Below are 19,372 nucleotides of genomic sequence, written 5' to 3' on the forward strand. Positions count from 1 at the left end.
TTTACCTAACCTGCACACTTTTGGATTGTGGGAGGAAACCCACGAAGACATGGGGAGAATTTGGAGATTTCACACAGACAGGCACCTAAGGTTGGAATCTAACTAGGGTCCCTGGTGCTGTGAGGCAGTAAGGCTAACCACTGAGCCACCGAGGTTGGAATCAAACTCAAGTCCCTGGCACTGTGAGGCAGCAGTGCTAACCACTGAGCCACAATGCTAGGGTAGGGAGAGTCCTTCCCCAGCAACACATCTGACCAGGTGGAGCTTGGAATTGGCAAAAGGGCCGTTGAGTGAACAAAAAAGAATTGACAAAATTCACTACGGATTTACAAAGAGGAAATACCTGCTATTGGGACCCTTTGTCAAATATTTTCTCCCTGTAAAAGAAATGCAAAAACAATTAAGCTCAGAACCAACAAAACAAAAACCAGATAAATTAGATGTTGCCTGACAAAAAGGAGACATATAAAAGTATCAACTTATATTTTGGGGTTATCACAGTCACCTCTTGTTTTCTTCCTGTTTTTCAAAGTCTGACAAACGATAATGGCTGCGAAAAGCATCATCGATATAATCCCCAGGGAGCACACCAATGTTACATAAAGATACAGATCTGAAAACAAGGCATAAACATTAACAGATGCAGGATTCCTCCAACATAAATTACAACAATCAATGCCTTCGTAAGTAAATTTCCTGTTGGCAAAAATATAGAAAAAAGAATGATCTTCTTTCGTCTGTGAGATTTAGTGATATTCCTTTACGACTTGAGTTCATAATAAAGTATAATTATTGAAACTATTTTGGCCGATTGCAAATTCACGTATAAAAAGGTACTATATAAATTCGAGCTTTCAGAATGTGTCAAAGCTCTTTACAGCCAATCCAATATTTTTCAAGTGTAGTCACAGTCACAAGGCAAGAGACTTTACAGCAAACCTCCACATAATGGATGATAGAACAGGGTCAGTAACAAAAATGGTGTACCCCTGGTTTGTAAATTCAGACCAAACAGCACACATTCAGAATTGCACAGATTTCTCAGGCTAGGTTAGGAGCTTTACATCTCTGGCATGGAATTGAACAGACAATTTTCTGACTAACAGATGAAAGCATCATAGCCTGAATCATGACTGATATTGACACTGGACAAAGCAGACAAATATAAAAAGTATTTTTTTTACTGTATGAGAGAACTTCCATTAAGGTGATTCGTAGATGCCAGTGTTGGACTGGGGTGTGTGTATCCACACACATGCACACATATATTTTGTGTGTTGAATATTTTTGGTACTTTCAGAGTTACAGTGCACTTTGCTCAAAAACCACATACATTCATATAGAACTCTGAGCTCAAAAACTGCATGAATTTATGTAAAACTCTGTTATCTAGTGTTGGACTGGGGTGTGTGTACACACACACACACGCGACAAAGACCCACATGCACACATATATTTTGTGTGTTGAATATTTTTGGTACTTTCAGAGTTACAGTGCACTTTGCTCAAAAACCACATACATTCATATAGAACTTCGAGCCCTCCACAATCACCTGATGAAGGAGCGTCGCTCCGAAAGCTAGTGCGCTTCCAATTAAACCTGTTGGACTATAACCTGGTTTTGTGTGATTTTTAACTTTCCATTAAGATGCACTTACTGAAGAAGAGCACTGGACCTGGAGTCTCATGTAAACTTACATAACTACATTGGGGAAGAAGAAAATATTTTTGTTTTTAGAAGGCGCTGTAAGATTTGGCTAATTGGCCATTTCCTTTAGCCTTTGTATATCATATACACACGTTTTCTACACCCTTCCCTGTGTCAATCATCCCTAAGAAACATGGATTAAAGGACTTCTATTATGTGAGTTTAGTGTTCCACCCTTCATAAACTCCAAGTTTCCATAACAAAGCTGCCTACATCCTGTGCTTTCTTGTAGTATCCTGCCCTTGTGTACTGCTGTACTTACCAGCTGAGCTGTTTATCCAAGGCACCAAGGGAAGAAAAAAGTTTCATTTCTCATTCACTTACCTCTCCATGGTTTTATCAGTTCTGATCTCTGCTTCACCTTCATTACGTTAACGCCCTTCTTCCATCTCTGACCTCCTTTGCATCAGCTGCTCCCTATATTCATTCATGCTTTAGTCTTACACTCAGGATCTCTTCTGCTATACTTATGCACCTCCTCTCTTCATTCAAAGCCTTAAGACTTTCAATTATACTTTACTCATCTCTCATAACTAACTGCAACCACTTCAGCATCCAATGTTACATTGGACATAAGAGCAGACAAAGTCATGCAGCTCATCGAATGTGCTCTATTATTCAATAAGACCATGACTGACCTGGTTGAAATTATTACTCCACATTCCCAGCTCCACCTGTTAATCCTTGATTCTCTTCCCTGGCAAAAATCAGTCTTGTTCTTCTGATGGTACTATGGCTTTAAGAGGCGTATTTTGTCCTATTTCGTTTTTTATGAAGAAAGCGTGAGAGAGAGGTAAAGAGTAATCTGCTCCAAAGCTAATAAAGTAAACAGCTTGTGAGACCTTTTTTTTGAAGTTGAAACTTTAGAAGCAGCCTGAATGGGTGGGGTCGAGCTCCCACAGAATCAAGATTTGTAATTTTAGTTTCTCGGTAGCAGTTGCTGGGGTCTTGAAGCTGGGTTTAGAAGCTGCAGTACATCTCTTCCTGCTTCTCTCTCTCTCTCTCTCTCTGAGTTTTTTCTTGATGTTCTTTCCTCTGGACTAGAATTATATGTGAGACAATCTAATTTACTGAATTTGTCTTTGCCAAGGGTGCGTTCGTGACCTGTTACTATATTGGGACAGTTACAGTTTGGTAGTTAAATAAGCCATTATTCTGTTATGTTTTCCAATATAGTTATGTTATTCCAATTTCTTCTTTTTTGTTGTATTTTAACTATAGTGTACGAATAAAGTGTGTTTTGCTTCAAGATTGGTAGTTTGAGCAATTGAACTGCATCCAGAATGTGATGTCTGGCATTTGCCTTTAATGTAAGAAAAAGCTAGGGTCGAGGCTATATTCATCTCTTTGGTGGGGGTTTGGTCTGGTCCATAACATTTTGTCTTAAAAATATTTAAAGATCCCACCTTCCACTGCCTTGAGACAGAGTTCCAAAGTGACTCAAACTGTCAGGAAGTTTCTCCTCATCCCTGTCCAAAAAAGGGGAGCCTAATGATCTCCAGTCCTACACTGCCCATAAGAAGAAAGATCCTTTTCACATCCATCTTGTCAAGACTTTTCAGGATCTTATAACCTTCAGTGAAGTTATCCCTCACTCTAAGTCCTAAGGGAAACAAGTTCAGCCTGTTCAATCTTTCCTCATCAAACAACAGGTATCAATCTAGAAAACCTCCTTTGAACTATCTCCAATGCATTTATATCCTTCCTTAAAAGTAATGAAACCAAAACTACTCACATTATTCGAGTTTTCAACCTGTACATCCCAGAGAATGGGTTGCAGTATTAGTAATTCCATATACAGAAGAAACAATATTCTGCTATAGCCTCAAATCTTGCTCTTCATTAGTCCCTCTTTAATTTTATTGTCAGCAATTCTAAAGACTTTACTTAATCTCAAGTGCCAAATATAATCTTTCAAAAACAGTCTCATGCATGATAGTTTTCCCTGCTCCAGAGCTCAGGGATTTAACTTGGCACAGCAAAGAACTTTACCTCCAAATATTGTCCGTCCTTCCTTCGGATTCTTGGAAATCAATACAGTGGAAGTTTCCAGAACTGGATCTGCAAGTGATAAAAATGTTGCTTATTTGCGACGGTTCACGAAGCCTTTTGTCAGTCTTTAATATGCAGTTTCAAGTGTTAGATTTTAAGTATTACCATTATTTAGTTGAAGAGATTTTCCTTTATTTTAAAGACAGCCTCCTGCGTAGATTGTCACCAAATATCAGTCGCTCAGTGCATATCAAGGTTTGACTAAGAGGTTTTATTGATCTTTCACTGAGTTGAACTGTTTGCAAGATCACAGGACACATTGGAGAGGCAGTGGTGCCAATGATAATTATTTTCTCCTGAAATTTTCAGTTTCAAGCAGAAAGGTTAACACGGCGTAACTCATTATTAATCGAAAGGGCAGTGACAGAAGGTTCCAGAAGAGTTTGCCAGGTGCTGCTCTCAGATTTCCGACTCTGACTGGATAGGTTCCCAGAAGATCTCCTCACATCCTGCCCTTCAAGATACTGTTAACCAGTCTCCTTTCTTTTTCCATCTCTTGGAATTGCGTAGGCAATTAATTTCCGATTTCTATCGACTCCAGGAGAATTCCAGAGAATTGGTCACCCCATGATGTTTAGTAACTATTATTTGTTCAGGATAAGTTGAGATAGCACTTTTTGTTTTGGATAAAGTTAGGAATTGCGCCTAAAATGCATTGGCTAGATTTTACTAAACCTGATGCCAACTCATGCTTGTGAATGTAAGAAAAAAAGCTCAAACCTCCTAACCAGCACAATTGTCTGACTCTCGCCTCTTAGAGCCAGGGAAATTACCAGTTTCCTTAGTAGGGCCCAACTTGGACAGAATGAATCTTGAAACTGGAATCTGGACGCAAAATTGACAGAAACAAGCTCCCTCTCTCTGCTATATCAAAAGGAATTAAATGGTCAATGTGAAGATGTGGGTTTCATCAGAGTGCTCCTGTTTCCTCTCACCATCCAAAAATGAAATTGATTGAGTTTTTTGAAGAAGTAACAAAGAGGAATGATGAGGGCAGCGCGGTGGATGTGATCTATATAGACTTCAATAAGGCGTTTGACAAGGTTCCCCATGGGAGACCGGTTAGCAAGGTTAGATTTCATGGAATACAGAGAGAACTAGCGACTTGGATACAGAACTGGCTCGAAGATAGAAGACAGAGGGTGGTGGTGGAGGTTTGCTTTTCAGACTGGAGGCCTGTGACCAATGGAGTGCCATAAGGGTTAGTGCTGGGTCCACTACTTTTTGTCATTTATATAAATGATTTGGAGGGATAGTTAGTAAGTTTGCAGATGACACCAAAATTGGAGTTGTAGTGGACAGCAAAGAAGGTTACCTCAGAGTACAACAGGATCTTGATCAGATGAGCCAATGGGCTGAGGAGTGGCAAACGGAGTTTAATTTAGATAAATGTGAGGTGCTTCATTTCAGAAAAGCAAATCAGAGCAGGACTTATACACTTAATGGTAAGGTCCCAGGGAGTGTTGCTGAACAAAGAGACCTTGGAGTACAGGTTCATAGTTCCTTGAAAGTAGAGTCGCGGGTAGATAGGAAAATGAAGAAGGCGTTTGGTATGCTTTCCTTTATTGGTCAGAGTATTGAGTACAGGTGTTGGGCGGTCATGTTGCAGCTCTACAGGATGTTGGTTAGGCCACTTCTGGAATACTCTGGTCTCATATCAGAAGGACGTTGTGAAACTTGAAAGTGTTCAGAAAAGATTTACAAGGATGTTGCCAGGGTTGGAGGATTTGAGCTTTAGGGAGAGGCTGAATTGGCTGGGACTGTTTTCCCTCGAGTGTCGGAGGCAGAGGGGTGACCTTAATGAGGTGTATAAAATCATGAGGGGCATGGATAGGGTAAATGGACAAAGTCCTTTCCCTGGGGTGGGGGAGTCAAGAACTACAGGACATGGGTTTAGGATGAGATAGGAAAGATATAGAAGACACCTACGGGCCAACTTTTTCACACAGAGGGTGGTGCATGTATGGAATGAACTGCCAGGGGAAATCTGTTCTGGAGCTGACCAACAGCAGGTCCTCGTATTGTGCAACAAAAGATAGGATTAAGGAATTTGCTCAGTGGAGGCACCCCTAGGTAGTAGCAACTGGAATAAGACTGAATTTTACAATCTATCAGGTTGAGAGTGACAAGTAGGTCTTTTGTACTATTTCAAATTCAAATCACCACATTTGAGAGAGCTTGAAAGTACAGCTGGCTGAAGTGAACTCGCAAATTAGAGAAACCATAGGTCAACAGAGATGCATTAGCAGATATGTAAGACCTGGACGTGCCAATGTTGGACTGGGGTGGACAAAGTTAGAAATCACACAACACCAGGTTATAATGCTTCCAAATTAACTTGTTGGACTATAACCTGGTGTTTTCTGATTTTTAACAGATATTTATGGATATATTTCAGGATATACAGATTAGAGACATTCTAATGAGTAAGAAAAATTCCAGAGGACAGACCCACCATCCACAGTTAACTAGAGGTGTAAGGAAAAGCATATAATTTTAGCAGGCCAGATGACAGCACAGAATATAAAAAGCAGTCAATAATAACCAAAAAAAAAGTGAAAAAATTGTTAGAGGAGAGAACCAGAAAAATAAAAGCAGATAGTAAGAGTTTCTATAAATATTTAAAATTGAAAATAGTGAACAATAAAGTGAGACTGGAGAATTAATAATGAAAATCAAGATAATGGCAGATGAGTTGAAGAGGTATTACACATTTGATACAGGTAATAACCCAGAACCAATGATCAATGAGGAAACAGAAGGGAGAGATGAACTCGCAATCACCAGGGAAATCGTACTGAAGAAGTTTTTGGAGCTGTGGGCTAACAAGGGCTTGGGATCTGATGGACTTCATCCCAAAATCTAAAAGAAGTGGCTAATGAGCTAGTCAGTGCATTGACTTTCCAAAACTCCCTTTATTCAGGATGGCCCCATTAAATACAGAGAGAACAAATGTATTAAAAAAAAGGGAGACAGACAGAAAGCAGGAAACTGAAAGATAGTAACTTAACATCTGGAAAGGGAAGATATTAGAAGGCATTATTAAAGCTACAACAGTGTACTTTGATCAGTTCAAGTTAATCAGCAAGAGTTAACATGGTTTTGTGAAATTTGACCAACTATGGGTATTATAGACTCATATAAGGTCATACAGCATGGAAACCAGTCCATGTCAAGCATAATCTCAAACTAAACAAGTCTCACCTACTTGCTCCTGGCCCATATCCCCCCATACACTTCCAATCATGTATCTATTTTAAGTGTTGTAATTGTGCCCTTATCCACTTTCTCTGGAGGTTCATTGCACACGTGAACCACGTTCTATATAAAATATTTGCTGTCAAAAAAAAATCTCTCTCCTCTCACCTTAAAAATGTGTCCCCTACTCTTTAAATCCCCCATCCTAGGGGGAAAAAACTACCATTAACTCTACCTACACCTCTCATTATCTTATAAACTTCTATCAGATCACCTCTCAATCTCCTATGCTCCTGTGAAAAAAACGTCCCAGCCTATCTTTATAAGTCAAACATTTCCAATTAGAATCTAGAAAGTTACCGTGCAGTACAGGCCCTTTGGCCCTCGATGTTACGCCGACCTGTGGAACCAATCTGAAGCCCATCTAACCTACACTGTTCCATTCTCGTTCATATGCCTAGCTGACGACTATTTAAATGCCCTTAAAGTTGGCAAGTCTACTGCTGTTGCAGGCAGTGCATTCCATGGCCCTACTACTCCGAGTAAAGAAACTACCTCTGACATCTGTCCTATATCTCTCATCCCTCAATTTAAAGCTATGTCCCCTCGTGCGAGCCATCACCTTCTGAGGAAAAAGGCTCTCATTGTCCACCCTATCTAATCCTCTGATCATCTTATATGACTCATTTAAATCACCTCTCAACCTTCTTCTCTCTAACAAAAACAGCCTTGAGTCCCTCAGCCTTTCCTCATAAGACCTTCTCTCCATGCCAGGTAACATCCTAGTAAATCTCCTCTGAACCATTTCCAAAGTTTCCACATCCTTCCTATAATGCAGTCACCAGAACTGTATGCAATACTCCAAATGTAGCCGCACCAGAGTTTTGTACAGCTGCAAAAAAGACTAACACACCATATGCCTTCTTAACAATACTATCAAAGCTGAAACTTTATTGCTGGAACAGCACAGCAGGTCAGGCAGCATCTAGGGAACAGAAGATTCGACGTTTCGGGCACATGCCCTTCTTCAGGAATGTGCCCGAAACGTCGAATCTTCTGTTCCCTAGATGCTGCCTGACCTGCTGTGCTGTTCCAGCAATAAAGTTTCAGCTTTGATCTCCAGCGTCTGCAGACCTCACTTTCTCCTCTAACAATACTATCAACCTAGGTGACAACTTTCAAAGATCTATATACCTGGACACCAAGATCTTTCTGCTCATCTACACTACCAAGTATCTTACCATTAGCCCAGTACTGGAGGAAACCCACACAGACATGGTGAGAATGTGCAAACTTCACTCAGAGAGTCACCCAAGGGTGGAATTGAACCAGGGTCCCTGTGAGGCAGCAGTGCTAACCAATGAACCACCATGCCACCCTATTAACTTGGTGAAAGTAATGCTGCTGAGGGTCCATAAGCTGACCTTAGACAAACACAATGGGACAGCCACCAAAACCAGTGCATCATTGACCAGTAAGGAAAGGATAACCATTCAGGGCCATTAGTAAGATGAAGAAACAATGAAATTAGAAGATATGGCTGATCAAACCTAAAGGATGGGAAGAAATCTTTTCCTTGATGTTGACCATTTGGAACACAGAAGGATCTTATTTGAAAAGTCTGCAAAGTATTTATTTTACAAATCTGAAGCCATGCTGAATTAAGAAGAAGAAAATTACACTTATATAGCAACTTCCATGTCCTCATGATGTCCCAAAAAACTTCAGGTTTTTTTTGAAGGGTAGCTAATGTTTCCATGTAGAAAATATAAATTAATACTGTTAGAAGGAAGAGGCTTTTTCTAAGGACTTGGCAGTCAATATATTAAAATGAAGATAATGATTAAGATTGTGTGAAACCATTAATAAAGTTTGAGAGTTTGCTTCTTTAAGCAGAATGAGGGGAAAGCTCATAGAAACCTATAAAATTATGAAGGGAATAGATAAGTGTTATGAACTAGGCCAGACACCTCAAAACATTTTTAAGCAGATATCCCAGACTATAACTTTGCTAATTGTTTTTACCTAGGTGTACAGTGGATATTCTCAGAGAAAAGTAGCTAGTTTGACTGCCAAGTTTTAAATAAACAAAATAGATTTACAAAATCACGGAATGAAATACAAAGGACAGAAAACAGAGTAACGAATAACGTATCCTATACAAATCCGACTTAATGATGCTGTTCTGAACATACTTGCAACAATCCACACACACATCCCTAAGCACAAACAGTGAAAAATAAAACAAACTAGAGCTTATACACTTGAAGTTAGAGAGAGAGAGAGAGAGAGAGAGAGAGAGAGAGAGAGAGAGAGAGAGAGATCATCAGCCTGCTTCACACATTCCCTGCTGCAACTGAACTGACTAAAGTTCTAAACTGATCTGCATTGCACAGCTGGAGAGTTGGCTGCACCCCCTGAGCTATACCTGTCTTTTATGACATGAAAGTCTTAGACTGGAGGTATTATCTGTTAGGGTAAACAGAAAGCCCCAGTGAATCATTCAAACTTCAGCACAATGGAGCCTGGCCAATTGCCCCTTCACTTAAAAAACTCAAGGACATAATCACCTTGTAACAGAACCAGTATTGTGACAGTAAGATAGTAGTAGAGAGGTTGTTTCAACTGGTGGGTGAAACTAGGACAAGAGGGCAAAGCCTCAAAATGAGGGGGAGCAGATTTAGGACTGAGTTGAGGAGGAACTTTCACCTGGAGGATTGTGAACCTATGGAATTCCATGCCCAGTGAAGTGGTTGAGGCTTCCTCAATAAATGTTTTTAAAACTAAGACAGGTACTTTTTTTGAACAGTAAAGGAATTAAGGGTGAGTGGGTGGCTAAGTGGAACTGAGACCATGAAAAGATCTGCCATGATCTTATTGAATGGTGGAGCAGGCTCGATGGGCCAGATGTTTTTTGGTTTTTATTGAAAAACCTGAAAAGAAACAGAAATTATCACCTGTCTCAGATTCTACAGGTCTGTTTTGATTTTCTGCAAAAATTGACAAAAAAATCATCCAAAGCCTCAGATCTTTCTTAAAAAGATAGCTTTGTTAAAAATAGAGACTTCTGAACTTACAGGGGCAGACGCTCCATAAGACATAGAAGTGGAAGCAAGGCCGTTCAGCCCATTGAGTCAACTCCGCCATTTAATCATGGCTGATGGGTGTTTCAATTCCACTTATCCATACTCTCTCCGTATCCATTAATTCCTTGTGAGATCAAGAATTTATCAATCTTTGCCTTGAAGACACCCAATGTCCCAGCCTCCACTGCGCTCCATGGTAATGAATTCCACAGGCCCACCACTCTCTGGCTGAAGAAATCTCCTCATTTCCTTTCTAGGTTGACCCCGTCTAATTTTAAGATTATGGCCAGTCTCCCCGCTTAACGGAAACAACTTCCCAGCGTCCACCCTTTCTAAGCCATGCTCCGACATCAAGTGGCTGAGTGTCAACGCAAGCAAGCAATAATGGCTGCTCATCTTGAAAAGGACATAGCTATGTTTATTTGTTCGCAGCCTTTGTACCATCTGATAAATCTCCTCTGCACTGTCTACCCATCAGAGATCATAGAAATACACATTGAACTGCATATGAACATAATCTAAGGGGGAATTAATTTACCTTCAAAAAGTGTCCAACTTTCACTTGTACTCTTCGAGATCACAGTAGTTGTCTGTGGTAAACGCACTGTTAGCAAATTCAGAAGTAAAAAAAAAGTAACCATGTGATATTTTTAAAGCTCTTTCATCATTATTACTAAAAGCACATGTGTAAAACATGATTGACCACATTAGATAGCATTGAGCATTGGCGCTGGGAGGTCATATTGCAGGTGTACAGGACATTGGTTAGGCCACCTTTGGAATATTGTGTGCAACTCTGGTCTCACCCTCCCATTGGAAGGATGTTGTGAAAGGGTTCAGAAAAGATTTACAAGGATGTTGCCAGGGTTGAAGGATTTGAGCTACTGGGAGAGGCTGAATAGGCTGGGGCTGTTTTCCATGGAGTGTCAGAGGCTGAGAGGTGACCTTGTAGAGGTTTATAAAATCATGAGGGGCATGGATAGGATAAATAGACAAGGTCTTCAAAGTTTGGGAGAAGATTTGTAGCTCGGGTGCTCGTTGTTGTGGTTCTGTTTGCCGAGCTAGGAATTTGTGTTGCAGATGTTTCGTCCCCTGTCTAGGTGACATCCTCAGTGCTTGGGAGCCTCCTGTGAAGCGCTTCTGTGATGTTTCCTCCGGCATTTATAGTATATTGGGTCTAGGTCGATGTGCTTATTGATTGAATCTGTGGATGAGTGCCATGCCTCTAGGAATTCCCTGGCTGTTCTCTGTTTGACTTGTCCTATAATAGTAGTGTTGTCCCAGTCGAATTCAACTTGCTTGTCATCTGTGTGTGTGGCTACAAAGGATAACAGCCAGGTAATTCCTAGAGGCATGGCACTCATCCACAAATTCAATCAATAAGCACATCTACCTGGACCCAACATACCGACCACTGCAACGGACAACTGGAACTGACAACCGGAAACGGAAGATTCAAACCACTATAAATGCCGGAGGAAACATCACAGAAGCGCTTCACAGGAGGCTCCCAAGCACTGAGGATGTCACCTAGACAGGGGACGAAATGTCTGCAACACAAATTCCCAGCTCGGCGAACAGAACCACAACAGACAAGGTCTTTTCCCTGGGGTGGGGGAGTCCAGAACTAGAGGGCATAGGTTTAGGATGAGACGGAGAAGATTTAAAAAGGTACCTAAGGGGCAATGTTTTCACACAGAGGGTGGTGAGTGTATGGAATGAGCTGCCAGAGGAAGTAGTAGAGGCTGGTACAATTACAGCATTTAAAAGACATCTGGATAGGTATGTGAATAGGAAAGGTTTAGAGGGATATGGGACAAACGCTGGCAAATGGAACTAGATTAGGTTGGGATACCTGGTCAGCATGGACAAGTTAGACAGAAGGGTCTGTTTCTGTGCTGTACATCTCTATGACTCTATGACTATAAGATATAGGAGTAGAATTAGGCCATTCAGCCCATCATGTCTGCTCTGCCATTCAACGATCGCTATGTTTCTGAACCCAATTCTTCTGTCTCCTCCCTGTCACCTTTGATCCCCTTTGTCCACTTTATACAGGGTTCACAGCATTATGCAGGTTTTAGCGAGATACCCCTCATTCTACTAAACTCCATCAAGAACAAATCCAGTGTTCTCAACCATACTTTATGTCACAGAGATTTCATGTGCAGCGATATTCTGTATCTCTCTGTGCATATTCAAAGCAACCGACGGTGAAAAAGATATTGTAACTGCCAGTACTTTATGGGGGGGGGGGGGGGGGAAGCAGGAACACGCCATTGAGTTGGATGATCAACCAGGATTCTAACGGATGGTGGAGCAAACACAAAGTGCCGAGTTATTCACTCCTGCTCCTATACCTCTATCCTTTTGCCAGCGATGGCAATGGCTCAAGGTGGCAGCTAACTATGGGCAACAAGTTCAGGCTTTGCCAGTGATGCTCACATCCCATGAAAGTATGAAAGGGAAGATGTGGGTCGAAGGTTTAAAGACGATCGTGTGGGATAGAGTTTGGATGGAGAGGTTAGAGGGCTGATGAGGCCTGAACCTGCCATTCAAATTCCAGAGATATACTCCCATCCCCCAGGCCTTCAGAAGTCCTTTCCTCAAAATGGCTTCTTCTATTTCTGATCTTCCTCTCATTTTACTTTCCTCTAAGCAGGTTAGCCACTGACCTCCCAACTCCAGTTATAATGGCATTTGTGGCTTATATAATGTTGGACCCCAATCTATTCAAGGATCCAGGTACATTAGCCCCTGCTTAGAGAATCTGGAACAAAAGAAAACCCAGGCAGAATCCCTACAGTATGGAAGCAAGCCACTTGGCACATGCCAAACCTCCCAAGAGCATTCCACCCCATCTCTGTAATCCTGCTAACCCACACACTACAGACAACTTAGCATGGACGATCCACCTAACCTGCACATCTTCAGACTGTGGGAGGAAACTGGAACACCTAGGAGAAACCCCACACAGGCACAAGAAGAACATGCAAACACCACACAGACAGTCGCTCAGGGCTGGAATCGAACCCAGGTTCCTGGGGATGTGAGGCAGCAGTGCTAGCCACAGAGCTACCATGTGGCTGTCCAAATGATAATAAATTGTAAATCCCTATTACCTCGCTTTTATTCCAGTTCTACAAGATCCTATCCCACACCCAACGTCCAACCTTTTTCTCTCTAGGGACTCCCTTCACATATTGATTCCAATACATTGTTGGTGTTTTTATACATTTTTCCCCTCCAAGTAATTTTGTCATCTGCATTTAAAATCATTCCTACAGGGTGTGTCTTGCAAAGATAAATCCTCATATGCCCTTATTTCTGTGTCGATTCAAAGAAATAAAGGGGAAATAGGGCTGCTAGAGAGACAACTGGTGGTGGATTAACCTGGGGGACACCACACCTCAGGAGAGGGAGGGATTGAGAAGAAGAGTCTTTCATGGTTATCTCTGTCGGTATAGAAATTGAACCCATGCTTTTAGCATAGCTTTATATTGTAAGCCAACCATCCAAGCAATTGACCTCCATTCGTATAATATCCAAGAAACTAATAGATGTTTCCACATAAGTTCAGAAATAATTTCCTTAAAATAAAAAATAAAATACTGGATGCTAGAAATCTGAAACAAACACAGAAAGTGTTGGAGAAGCTCAGGAGGTCTGGCAGCATCTGTGAAGAGAGAAATTGAGTTCATGTTTGGAATCCAATATCTAGAGTCCAGAGATGCTGCCAAACCTGCTGAGATATCCTCACTCCTTGGGAGAGTAGTTTTGCATTATTATGGGTTGAAACTTGGTATCACTCTCAAATGGGCACTATTGTGTTCAACTTACAATATTTTGTCATTAACTAGCAGTAGTTTCTACTTAGATTAGATTCCCTACGGTGTGGAAACAGGCCCTTCGGCCCAACCAGTCCACACTGACCCTCTGAAGAGTAACCCACCCAGACCCATTTCCCTCTGACTAACTGACCTAACACTATGAGCAATTTACCATGGCCAATTCACCTGATCTGCACATCTTTGTGACTGTGGGCGGAAACCGGAGCAACTGGAGGAAACCCACGCAGACACAGGGAGAATGCACAAACACCACACAGACAGTCACCCGAGGCTGGGATCGAACCTGGCACCCTGCTGCTGTGAGGTAGCAGTACTAACCACTGAGCCACTGTGCCACCCTGTTTTTTTTTAAAATCACAATTTGGAGCTTCATGGTTTCAGCAAAGTTGCATTAAAAATGTTTTTGGAAGGCAGAATTGGCAATCAGGCTAATAGCAGAGCCAGACCTAAAAGCTTAGCTGAAATGAATAATATCATTGCTGAGCCAAGCCAAAAGAAGCTTTTCAAATGCCTCTCCCAGATCTCGGCAAACTTCTCGTGAGATTGTTTTAAACAGGGAGGCTAGAAAGACGTTTACAAGCTTTGTGCTTTCCATGCAAATGCATTTTAATGAGGACATGTTAACTGTTGACATCCAGCCAGACAAAGCAGGTCAACAGAAAATACAATTGAATCATTAGTGAAAGAATTTTTAAGAAGTTTTGAGAGTTCTTGAGAGGTTGGAATAAGAGAGAGAGGATGGAATACCACTAGCTCTCTGGGCTCTACCAATGACTGTAGCTAAAGGGATTGCAGTTCGCTCGATTTAATAGTTGAAAAGCTCAAAACAAATTAGCATTAGGCAGAACAATGGACTTTAAAATCAGTGAAACCACTTCCCCTTCTCAAACAAACACAGTAACAAAGGCCATCTTTGGGAAAATCGTTGAGTCTTTACTGTTGTAAAGGAAAGTACAGGGAGAAATTGTCAAGGTGGGTCAGAGAGAAGAGCTGGAATGGAGACAGGAACTGGAAAAACAACAATTTTTATTCAATGCACACACAAGTGTACTTAATGTTGTGAATGCCGTTACTCATGGATATAAAATGCACAAAATGTTACTTTCAACTGCATTTTTAATTCTCACCTCAATAGTTGCTAAGCCAATAAGAGATTTTTTTTTATTCATTCATGGTTCGAGGGTATTGCTGGCAAGGCCAGCATTTATTGCCCATCCATAATTGCCCAAGAGGGCAGTTAAGAATCAACCTCATTGCTGTAGCTCTGAAGTGACATGTAGACGAGACCAGGTAAGGATGGCAGTTTCCTTCCCTAAAGGACATTAGTGAACCAGATGGGTTTTTCCTGACAATCAATGATGGATTGACGGTAATCATGAAAACCTTAATTCCAGATTTTCATTGAATTCAAATTCCACCATTGACTATAGCGGGATTCGAACCCCGGTCCCCAGAACATCACCTGGGTCTCTGATTAACAGTCTAGCAATAATATCCCGAGTCGTCACTTTCCCCAATTGTGGAGGATAACTTGAAAGATTATTTTTTTAATGTTCTTAATTACAAATAAAAGACAGATTATTTTTACGATCATGATTTGGAGAAGGTCTGACCATTTTATCTGCACCTTTGAGCAATGCTACTCGGTGATCAATACATACCTCTCACTTCCGTGGCGTTATCGCCATTAGATATCGAGAGCCATCTCCTATTTAGGTTTGCAATTTCCTGCACCTTACATCTGTACTGTCCTTCATCACTGTTGTGAAATTTGTTGATGATCAAAACGTAAACCTTGGCCAAGCCCTGCTCGAAGAACTGAAGCTCACATCGATGCTCCCTGCAGTTACGGAATGCTTGCACGTGGCCTGTTCGATTCAACCTCAGAATCCTTTGATTGTCATACAGTGAATTTGAAAAGAGCCAGACCAGAGATAAGTAACTGTTCCTCCTCTTCTGTTGAGATATTCGACAGAATAGGGTGCCCCGTTGTCCTTCAGTGAACTCCACCACAGGCCCTGGGGTTACAATGACCTTCAAGGCTTTACAGATATCTGCAACCAGGAAGGAAAAATTAAACTATCAATATCTCATGTTAATGTTATTCTGTTACACTGTATTAATGGTTAATGTTAGATTTTTAATGTGAGAACAAATTAGATTCGAATATTTCTCATAACTTTACTGTCAAATGGAAACAGGCCCTTCAGTCTAAACCAACTCTCCGACAAATAACCCATCCACACCCAGGCCCCTATCCTATACTTGCCCCTGACTAATGCACCTAACACTATGGGCAATTTAGCATGGCCAATTCACCTAACCTGCACATCTTTGGGTTGTGGGAGAAAACCATAGCAAATCCACGCAGGCATGGGAAGAACATACAAATTCCACACAGACAGTCGCCCAAGGCTGGAATCAAACCCAAGTCCCTGACACTATGAGGCAGCAGTGCTAACCACTGAGCCACCATGCCATTCTATTTACAACACCCTCTTATTTCAAAATTCAAAGTAAACCAAAGTTTAAATAATTTGTTGTCCTTTTACAATGACATGGTGGGTTTTAGATAGGCCATGGTCAACTGGGAAACTAGAAATCTTCCTGTTTTCTCTCTGCTGAAAGATAGAAAAGTCATAGATTCTTGGAGTAGGAGGGAGTTTAAGTGGTGGGTGCTGGGAGGTTAGTGAGGGAGACGGTGAAAGGAGGGAAGGAGGGAGAAAAGAGGTGGGGAGGACTGGATAGGTGAGGTGTGTGAGGGAGTGGACAAGGAACAGAATGGGCAGCTTTCTGTCCTTTTGGTCATTAGGCTTCTAATTTTATTTTCTGCATTGGCTGTTCACTACTATGTCAGTATAAGATGTTAGATTAATGGCATTAATATCAGTGTATTGAAGATGCATATTCATATAGGAGAAAGTGAGGACTGCAGATGCTGGAGATCAGAGCTGAAAAATGTGTTGCTGGAAAAGCACAGCAGATCAGGCAGCATCCAAGGAGCAGGAGAATCGACGGTTCGGGGATGAGCCCTTCTTCAGGAATGCAGATTCATATAGTAATGCTGTCAGTGTCATACTTTCACGTAGAGAGATAACAGGAAGTGAGTAGATGCTCAGCTAGAGTGTAGAGATAAAACGGTTAGAAAAGTTCCTACAGAAAGCTCCATTTCGACTCAGCTGCAATACTTTGAACGACTAACCAGAGCAAACCCCATTGCACAGCGAAACATCTGGTTTTGATCATAATCCAGGCGGAAAGTAGAGGTGAGAAGAGTGTACTCACCTGTGATCGAAGGACCTATGAATAAGTGTATAAAGAATCATAGATTGTACTGCACAGAAACAAACCCTTTGGTCCAACTCGTCCATTCCGACCAGATATCTTAAATTAATCTAGTCCAATTTGCCAGCACTTAGCCCATATTACTCTAAATCCTTCCTATTCATTTACCCATTCCGATACCTTTTAAATGTTGTAATTGTACCAGCCTTCACCAGTTCCTCTGGCAACTCATTCCATACACGCATCACCCTTAGGTCCCTTTTAAATCTTTTCTCTTACCTTAAACCTACGCCCTCTAGTTTTGGACTCCCCTATCCTGGGCAACTGACCTTGTCTATTCATCCTATCCATGCCCCTCATGATTTTATAAACCTCTGTGTGGTCACCCTTCAGCCTGCGAAACTCCAGGGAAAATAGCTCCAGCCTGTTCAGCCTCTCCCTATGGCTCAAACCCTCCAACCCTGACAACATCCTTGTAAATCTTTTCTGAGTTCTTTCAGGTTTTCTTTGGTAGGGAGACTCTTGTGTTGTTTTCAGGCATTCTGGAAGCTACCTTTCTATTGCGAACAAGGGGCCTTAAGGACACTTCAGCAGAACTCATCAACACTGAGCAGACCCAGCACCAAAGCTGGTTCACCTCAATCTTTGATGGAATTGCTGTGACCCAACAGCTGACTGCCATTCAAAAAAACAGTTATTTATTTTACTTATCACAAACTTGCTCACTCAGTAGTGTTTTTGGAGGAACATGAATCAGTCAGGCACCCACTATAACTGATCAGTTATTACAAGTGGCCAGAGTACTTCACAGACCATCTCTGCCTTCCAAGTTTGGACACGTGCTGCTTGCTTTGGGAATCAACACTGTTTTGGAAGTCAGGTCAAAAAGTTGGAGGAGCATGTCAATGTTTGGACGGGAGCCCTGCGACTATACCTTCGGTTGGTTGGTGGGGGCTGGGAGACATGAAAAATAAAGTTACCATTGGAAAAAAACCTTGTCCTCTCCCAGAATCCTGGGACAGCTACCTCAGCAGGGTGAACTGAAACAGGGGGTTTAATCTAGAATCCCTTTGCAAACAGTCTCAAATTATAACAAATTCCATCATAGAGTCATAGAGATGTACAGCACGGAAACAGACCCTTCGGTCCAACTCATCCATGCCGACCAGATATCCTAATCTAATTTAGTCCCATTTGCCAACACTTGGCCCATATCCCTCTCAACCCTTCCTATTCATATAACCATCCAGATATCCTTTAAATGTTGTGGAGTTGCCTGTGTTGGACTGGGGTGGACAAAGTTAAAAATCATCCAACACCAGGTTATAGTCTAATAAGTTTATTTGGAAGTACTGGCCTTTAGGTATCTCGAGAATGTGGCTTGAAAGAGGTTCTAGGATTTACATATTAATCAGCTGAAACCTGCAACTCATTCTAAAAAATGAAAGACTGAACAGCAATCTAGGTTTGTTCAATGTATCATTTCAGTTGCATGACACTCTAATCTTCCGCTATAAATTCTGTGTCTTATGATCCTGCTCCACAGCTACCCAGTGAAGGAACAGCACTCCGAAGGCTAGTACTTCTAAATAAACCTGTGGTTAGCACTGTTGCCTCACAGCGCCAGAGACCCGGGTTCAATTCCCGCCTCAGGCGACTGACTGTGTGGAGTTTGCACGTTCTCCCCATGTCTGCGTGGGTTTCCTCCGGGTGCTCCGGTTTCCTCCCACAGTCCAAAGATGTGCAGGTCAGGTGAATTGGCCATGCTAAATTGCCCGTAGTGTTAGGTAAGGGGTAAATGTAGGGGTATGGGTTGGTTGCGCTTCGGCGGGTCGGTGTGGACTTGTTGGGCCGAAGGGCCTGTTTCCACACTGTAAGTAATCTAAATCTAAAACTATAACCTGGTGTTGAGTGATTTTTAACTTTTAAATGTTGGAATTACACCAGCTTCGACCACTTCCTCTGGCAACTCATTCCATATATGCACCACCTTCTGCATGAAAAGGTTGCCTCTTAGGTCCCATTTAAATCTTTCACCTCTCACCTTAAATTTATGCCCTCCAGTTCTGGACTCACCCCATCGCAGGGAACAGATCTTGTCTATTTACCCTATCTATGCCCCTCATGAACCTTTGTAAGGTCACCCCTCAGCCTCCAACGCTCCAGACATTCTGGTTTCATTCTCCCATTCA

The 19,372-nt window shown here is 41.7% G+C and overlaps 1 protein-coding gene across 2 annotated transcripts in view; it reads right to left on the reverse strand.

Annotated features, from left to right (window-relative positions):
- Positions 1-19,372, reverse strand: part of vstm4a (V-set and transmembrane domain containing 4a) — a 66,191-nt gene that overhangs the window by 29,745 nt on the left and 17,074 nt on the right. For both annotated transcript variants that reach the window (XM_043678832.1, XM_043678833.1), the window contains exons 2-6: positions 15,557-15,949; positions 10,583-10,648; positions 3,701-3,769; positions 506-613; positions 344-377 (exon numbers count right to left, since the gene is read on the reverse strand). In XM_043678832.1, coding sequence (XP_043534767.1) covers positions 344-377; positions 506-613; positions 3,701-3,769; positions 10,583-10,648; positions 15,557-15,949 — 670 coding nt within the window. The remainder of the gene's footprint in view (positions 1-343; positions 378-505; positions 614-3,700; positions 3,770-10,582; positions 10,649-15,556; positions 15,950-19,372) is intronic.

The sequence above is a fragment of the Chiloscyllium plagiosum genome, chromosome 38 (assembly GCF_004010195.1).
Source record: "Chiloscyllium plagiosum isolate BGI_BamShark_2017 chromosome 38, ASM401019v2, whole genome shotgun sequence".
NCBI classification, from domain to species: Eukaryota; Metazoa; Chordata; class Chondrichthyes; order Orectolobiformes; family Hemiscylliidae; genus Chiloscyllium; species Chiloscyllium plagiosum.